Source organism: Oncorhynchus masou, chromosome 31, assembly GCF_036934945.1.
Source record: "Oncorhynchus masou masou isolate Uvic2021 chromosome 31, UVic_Omas_1.1, whole genome shotgun sequence".
Taxonomy (NCBI): Eukaryota; Metazoa; Chordata; class Actinopteri; order Salmoniformes; family Salmonidae; genus Oncorhynchus; species Oncorhynchus masou.
The window spans coordinates 14,705,715-14,713,214 of NC_088242.1; the positions used below are offsets into that span (position 1 = coordinate 14,705,715).

The 7,500-nt window shown below is 49.0% G+C and overlaps 1 protein-coding gene across 1 annotated transcript in view; it reads left to right on the forward strand.

Moving 5' to 3' along the window:
- Positions 1-7,500, forward strand: part of LOC135523480 (slit homolog 1 protein-like) — a 217,819-nt gene that overhangs the window by 135,752 nt on the left and 74,567 nt on the right. Inside the window, exon 8 of the mRNA XM_064950176.1 lies at positions 4,793-4,940. Within this exon, the coding sequence (XP_064806248.1) occupies positions 4,793-4,940 (148 nt within the window). The remainder of the gene's footprint in view (positions 1-4,792; positions 4,941-7,500) is intronic.

The following is a 7,500-nucleotide window of genomic DNA, read 5'->3' on the forward strand; positions in this document are numbered from 1 at the left end:
TATGATGGTGGGTTAGTCTCTCTCCAGGACCACTGATATGATGGTGGATTAGTCTCATCCAGGAAATACCACTGATATGATGGTGGATTAGTCTCTCTCCAGGAAATATCACTGATATGATGGTGGGTTAGTCTCTCTCCAGGAAATACCACTGCTATGATGGTGGATTAGTCTCTCTCCAGGAAATACCACTGATATGATGGTGGAGTCTCTCTCCAGGAAATACCACTGATATGATGGTGGATTAGTTTCTCCAGGAAATACCATGATATGATGATGGATTAGTCTCTCTCCAGGAAATATCACTGATATGATGATGGATTAGTCTCTCTCCAGGAAATATCACTGATATGGTGGAGTCTCTCTCCAGGAAATACCACTGATATGATGGTGGATTAGTCTCTCTCCAGGAAATACCACTGATATGATGGTGGATTAGTCTCTCTCAGGAAAACCACTGATATGATGGTGGATTAGTTCTCTCCAGGAAATACCACTGATATGATGGTGGATTAGTCTCTCTCCAGGAAATACCACTGATATGATGGTGGATTAGTCAGGAAATACCACTGATATGATGATGGGTTAGCCTCCAGGAAATACCACTGATATGATGATGGGTTAGTCTCTCTCCAGGAAATACCACTGATATGATGGTGGATTAGTCTCTCTCCAGGAAATACCACTGATATGATGGTGGATTAGTCTCTCTCCAGGAAATACCACTGATATGATGGTGGGTTAGTCTCTCTCCAGGAAATACCACTGATATGATGGTGGATTAGTCTCTCTCCAGGAAATACCACTGATATGATGGTGGATCTCCAGGAAATATCACTGATATGATGATGGATTAGTCTCCAGGAAATACCACTGATATGATGATGGATTAGTCTCTCTCCAGGAAATACCACTGATATGATGGTGGGTTAGTCTCTCTCAGGAAATACCACTGATATGATGATGGATTAGTCTCTCCAGGAAATACCACTGATATGATGGTGGATTAGTCTCTTCCAGGAAATACCACTGCTATGATGGTGGATTAGTCTCTCTCCAGGAAATACCACTGATATGATGGTGGATTAGTCTCTCTCCAGGAAATACCACTGATATGATGGTGGATTAGGAAATACCACTCTCTCCAGGAAATACCACTGATATGATGGTGAATTAGTCTCTCTGACTGATATGATGATGGATTAGTCTCTCTCCAGGAAATACCACTGATATGATGGTGGATTAGTCTCTCTCCAGGGAACCACCATTGATACCTTTATCACAGCTAGAAGCCCCAGGGCAGATCTGATCTATAGTTCCTCACATATCTCTAGGTTGCAGATTGTATCTATAGCCTCAGGGCATGACTTTTCATCAAATCACCCATTGATACACGTTTATAATGTACTGAACACTGACCTTGGCTTTGGTGTGAATACATGAGTTGTAATAATAGTTACAAGCTTATATACAAGGACTAACCCTACACACCTGGTCCGGCTTGACTGGGTCATCACTTCTGAGACTGACCCTCCACACCTGGCCTGGCTGAGGTATCACTGCTGAGACTGAGACTGCATGGGAACCACTGCTCTTCTCAAGGCCATCTCACCACAACACAAGCTGTGGAGGTGGGGTGGGGGGGTTCCAGTGTGTGTGTGTGTGTGTGTGCACCATGGTTGTGATTTTTACACAGCCGTATGGCGGGGGGTTCCACAGCAGCTATCGGAATTAGATTTACCATAGATCTGTGAGAGAGAGAGAAGAAGAAGAGCAAGCTGGAGCTGCAGTCAGAGTTTCTCTGGCAGTCTAGTGCTGGAGTCAAAACACAGCCACACACACATACAGTTTGTTTTGGATGATGTAGGATAGAGACTGGGAGAGTCAACGGATACTGTGTGGAGTAACTCACTCACAACAGGAGGGAGAGAGAGAGGGGTGGAAGGAAAGGGAGGGAAGGAGAGATAGAGAAGGGAGGGAGGTAGATATGGAGGAGAGAGGTAGAGAGGGAGGGAGGGAAGGAGAGATAGAGAAGGGAGGGAGGTAGATATGGAGGAGAGAGGTAGAGAGGGAGGGAGGGAGGGAGGGAGGGAGGGGAGGGAGGGAGGGAGGGAGGGAGGGAGGGAGGTAGGAGGAGGGAGGAGGGAGGGAGGGAGGGAGGTAGGGAGGGAGGGAGGGAGGGAGGGAGGGAGTAAGTGGAGGGGATGGGAGGAGGGAAAGCATAGGGAGGGATAGGTAGATTTGACATTGTAGGGAGGGATACAGTCCTGGTGTTTCAGGGTTTAAGGGATGTGTTGGGATTAGGGAGGGGGAGGGAAGGGAGGGAGTGTCAGGGATAACAGGGAGGGAACATGTTGTAGCTAAGACGGGATGGAAGAGAGAGAGGGAAAGCAAAGATGTTGACATGCTAGATTTGACATTGTAGTAAGGGATACAGTCCTGGTGTTTCACTGTTTAACCCAGGTGTTAGAGAGTACTACAACTGAACTTCATAGTGTCACAGATAACAGACACAAACATGTTGTAGCTCGCAGTATGACACACACACACACACACACACACACACGCACGCACACACACACACACACACACACACACACACACACACACACACACACACACACACACACACTGTTCTGTCTTGAGTGCAGCACTGACCAGAAGATGAACTCCCTCTGAAAGGATCATTAGAGACTGGCTCGCAGGCACACACTCATGTTCCTTTCACTGTTTGTTTCTGACAGGGACACCTGCAGGGTGACGTTACTAGGGGGGGATGGGGGGAGTGACGCTGTTAGGGAGAGAGGGGAGAGACCAACGGAAGTCCATTTAGTTATTTGCTTCACGGCTGACTGGTGATCGGTCCCCTGCTCAAACACACACTTCCTGTCTAAATGGGAGGGGGGAGAGAAGAGTGGAGGTAAAGCTGTTTTAGAGAGAGAGTAGGGTGCAGAAGAGAGGGGAGAGGAGGGAGGGAAACCACAAACCTCCCTGTCAAAACCTCTCCCTGTCAACCCCCCCTGTCAAAACTCCTCCCTGTCAAAACTCCTCCCTGTCAACCCCCCTCCCCCGTCAACCCCCCCCCCCCTGTCAAAACTCCTCCCTGTCAAAACACCTACAAAACCCCTGCATTCAATCTCTCCCTATCCTAGTCTGTTGTCCCCACTTGCTTCAAATGTCCAGCATTGCTCCTGTTCCCAAGAAAGCAAAGGTAACTGAACTGAACAACTATCGCCCCATATCACTCACTTCTGTCATCCTGAAGTGCTTTGAGAGGCTAGTTAGAGATAATATCAATTTGCTTTAATTTGCTTAGCGCCCCAAAACGATGAGACGATGCAGACGATGCAATCGCCATCGCACTGCACACTGCCCTATCCCATCTGGACAAGAGGACTACCTATGTAAGAATGCTGTTCATTGACTATAGCTCAGCCTTCAACACCATAGTACCCTCCAAGCTCATCATTAAGCTCGAGGCCCTGGGTCTGAACCCCGTCCTGTGCAACTGGGTCCTGGACTTCCTGGCGGGACGCCCTCAAGTGTTGAAGGTAGGAAACTATCCCTCCACTTTGCTGATCCTCAACACAGGGGCCCCACAAGGGTGCGTTCTCAGCCCCCTCCTGTACTCCCTGTTCACCCATGACTGCGTGACCACGCACGCCTCCAACTCAATCATCAAGTTGCAGACAACACAACAGTAGTAGGCTTGATTACCAACAATGACGATACAGCCTACAGGGAGGAGGTGAGGTCCTCCTCACAGCTGGGAGCAGCTGGGAGGAGGTGCTCTTGTTCTCCATGGACTTTACAGTGTCCCAAAACTTTTTGGAGTTAGAGCTACAGGATGCAAATTTCTGCTTGAAAAGCTAGCCTCGCTCCTATGGCCTATTTATTGCCTACCTCCTCATGCCTTTTGCACACACTGTATATAGACTGTATATTGACACGCGCACACGCGCACACACACACACACACACACACACACACACACACACACACACACACACACACACACACACACACACACAGACACACACACAAACACACTGTCGTCTTTGACAAGGGCGTTCCATTTCAAACAAATATCCAGAGACATTTTCAGTGGGATGTGTATACTGTATGCAAATTGTCTGCTGTCTTCAGTTTTTGGAGAACAAACATAAGCAAGAAGCAAGAGAGCGTGGAGAGGAGACGAGGCGGAGAGAGGAGACGAGGGGGAGAGAGGAGAGGAGGGGGAGAGAGAAGACGAGGGGGAGAGAGGAGACGAGGGGTAGACAGGAGAGATGGCGAGGTGGAGGAGCTGAATTAGCAAAATACACAGAATTCCACTTAGACTTAGACAATGATGTACAGAAACAGTAGAAGATCAACGGAGATGATTGAAACGACGTCAACATGCATGTCATTGTGTCTCGAATGAAAAACTCACACAATATTCAGACATGCGATTCCACTATATATGTCAGGAAATACAACCAACTTTTGATGAGTTCAAATCCAGCTGAAAATTAGGAGATCGACGCTGATACACCATCTGACAGACTCCATATCACATGATAATGTTCCTCTACGTGTCTGTCAAAATATTCAGAGGAATATCCCGGGGGCGCCCGCTCCAAGACCTCTCCATCACTGTTGACAACATTACCGTGGACCCTCCAAAAGTGCAAAGAACCTTGGTGTGACCCTGGACAACACCCTGTCTATCTCTTAATAGGACTTTAACCTCCCTTCCTCCCTCTCTCTTCCCATCCCTCTCTCTCCTCTCCCACTCTCCCACTCTCTCCAGGTCACTCAGAGAGCTCCGGCTTGCAGCCCTGCAGCCTAGGGGGAGGTACGTGCCCTGCCATGTGTACCTGCAGTAACAACATTGTGGACTGCAGAGGGAAAGGCCTCACAGCTGTACCAGCCAGCCTTCCTGACACCATGGCAGAGATGTAAGCACCATGCTGTCTTGTATGTTGCCAGTTAGCTGAGAGTGAGAGTGTGAGTGTGAGTGTGAGTGTGAGTGTGAGTGTGAGTGTGAGTGTGAGTGTGAGTGTGTGTGTGTGTGTGTGTGTGTGCGTGCGTGCGTGCGTGCGTGTGTGCGTGTGTGTGCGTGTGTGTACAACCTGACCCTTGCTGAGTGGGTATTTATAAACAGCCCAGACTCTTTAGGGTTCGATGGGACTAGTTGTCTATTTTTCCCCGACGTCCCTTAATGACCCATAAACTCCACCAAAATGATTTCTCTCTCTCTGGTAATGTCCTTCTAGTGTCCCTTTCCCTAGATCTATGTAGCCAATAAGATCTCTGCTTGAGCCAGCAGCACTGGAAGGTGAAAGATAGGTAGCTCTACTAACAATGTTCCCTGATGGAGATGTCATTAGTTTATCATCTTACAATAGTAAACATGTTTTTATAGTTAGTCTGTTCCCGGTAGGCCTGTTAGGACTGTGGGTCTGTAGTTAGTTAGTCTGTTCCTGGTAGGCCTGTTAGGACTGTGGGTCTGTAGTTATTTTGTCTGTCTGTTCCCGGTAGGCCTGTTAGGACTGTGGGTCTGTAGTTATTTTGTCTGTCTGTTCCCGGTAGGCCTGTTAGGACTGTGGGTCTGTAGTTATTTTGTCTGTCTGTTCCCGGTAGGCCTGTTAGGACTGTGGGTCTGTAGTTAGCTAGTCTGTTCCTGGTAGGCCTGTTAGGACTGTGGGTCTGTAGTTAGCTAGTCTGTTCCTGGTAGGCCTGTTAGGACTGTGGGTCTGTAGTTAGCTAGTCTGTTCCTGGTAGGCCTGTTAGGACTGTGGGTCTGTAGTTAGCTAGTCTGTTCCTGGTAGGCCTGTTAGGACTGTGGGTCTGTAGTTAGCTAGTCTGTTCCCGGTAGGCCTGTTAGGACTGTGGGTCTGTAGTTAGCTAGTCTGTTCCTGGTGGGCCTGTTAGGACTGTGGGTCTGTAGTCAGCTAGTCTGTTCCCGGTAGGCCTGTTAGGACTGTGGGTCTGTAGTTAGCTAGTCTGTTCCCGGTAGGCCTGTTAGGACTGTGGGTCTGTAGTTAGCTAGTCTGTTCCTGGTAGGCCTGTTAGGACTGTGGGTCTGTAGTTAGTTAGTCTGTTCCCGGTAGGCCTGTTAGGACTGTGGGTCTGTAGTTAGCTAGTCTGTCTGTTCCTGGTAGGCCTGTTAGGACTGTGGGTCTGTAGTTAGTTAGTCTGTTCCCGGTAGGCCTGTTAGGACTGTGGGTCTGTAGTTAGTTAGTCTGTTCCTGGTAGGCCTGTTAGGACTGTGGGTCTGTAGTTAGCTAGTCTGTTCCTGGTAGGCCTGTTAGGACTGTGGGTCTGTAGTTAGCTAGTCTGTTCCTGGTAGGCCTGTTAGGACTGTGGGTCTGTAGTTAGCTAGTCTGTTCCCGGTAGGCCTGTTAGGACTGTGGGTCTGTAGTTAGCTAGTCTGTTCCCGGTAGGCCTTTTAGGACTGTGGGTCTGTAGTTAGCTAGTCTGTTCCTGGTGGGCCTGTTAGGACTGTGGGTCTGTAGTTAGTTAGTCTGTTCCTGGTAGGCCTGTTAGGACTGTGGGTCTGTAGTTAGCTAGTCTGTTCCTGGTAGGCCTGTTAGGACTGTGGGTCTGTAGTTAGCTAGTCTGTTCCTGGTAGGCCTGTTAGGACTGTGGGTCTGTAGTTAGCTAGTCTGTCTGTTCCTGGTAGGCCTGTTAGGACTGTGGGTCTGTAGTCAGCTAGTCTGTTCCCGGTAGGCCTGTTAGGACTGTGGGTCTGTAGTTAGCTAGTCTGTCTGTTCCTGGTAGGCCTGTTAGGACTGTGGGTCTGTAGTTAGCTAGTCTGTCTGTTCCTGGTAGGCCTGTTAGGACTGTGGGTCTGTAGTTAGCTAGTCTGTCTGTTCCTGGTAGGCCTGTTAGGACTGTGGGTCTGTAGTTAGTTAGTCTGTTCCTGGTAGGCCTGTTAGGACTGTGGGTCTGTAGTTAGCTAGTCTGTTCCTGGTAGGCCTGTTAGGACTGTGGGTCTGTAGTTAGCTAGTCTGTCTGTTCCTGGTAGGCCTGTTAGGACTGTGGGTCTGTAGTTAGCTAGTCTGTCTGTTCCTGGTAGGCCTGTTAGGACTGTGGGTCTGTAGTTAGCTAGTCTGTCTGTTCCTGGTAGGCCTGTTAGGACTGTGGGTCTGTAGTTAGCTAGTCTGTTCCTGGTAGGCCTGTTAGGACTGTGGGTCTGTAGTTAGCTAGTCTGTCTGTTCCTGGTAGGCCTGTTAGGACTGTGGGTCTGTAGTTAGCTAGTCTGTTCCTGGTAGGCCTGTTAGGACTGTGGGTCTGTAGTTAGCTAGTCTGTCTGTTCCTGGTAGGCCTGTTAGGACTGTGGGTCTGTAGTCAGCTAGTCTGTTCCCGGTAGGCCTGTTAGGACTGTGGGTCTGTAGTTAGCTAGTCTGTTCCCGGTAGGCCTGTTAGGACTGTGGGTCTGTAGTTAGCTAGTCTGTTCCTGGTAGGCCTGTTAGGACTGTGGGTCTGTAGTTAGCTAGTCTGTTCCCGGTAGGC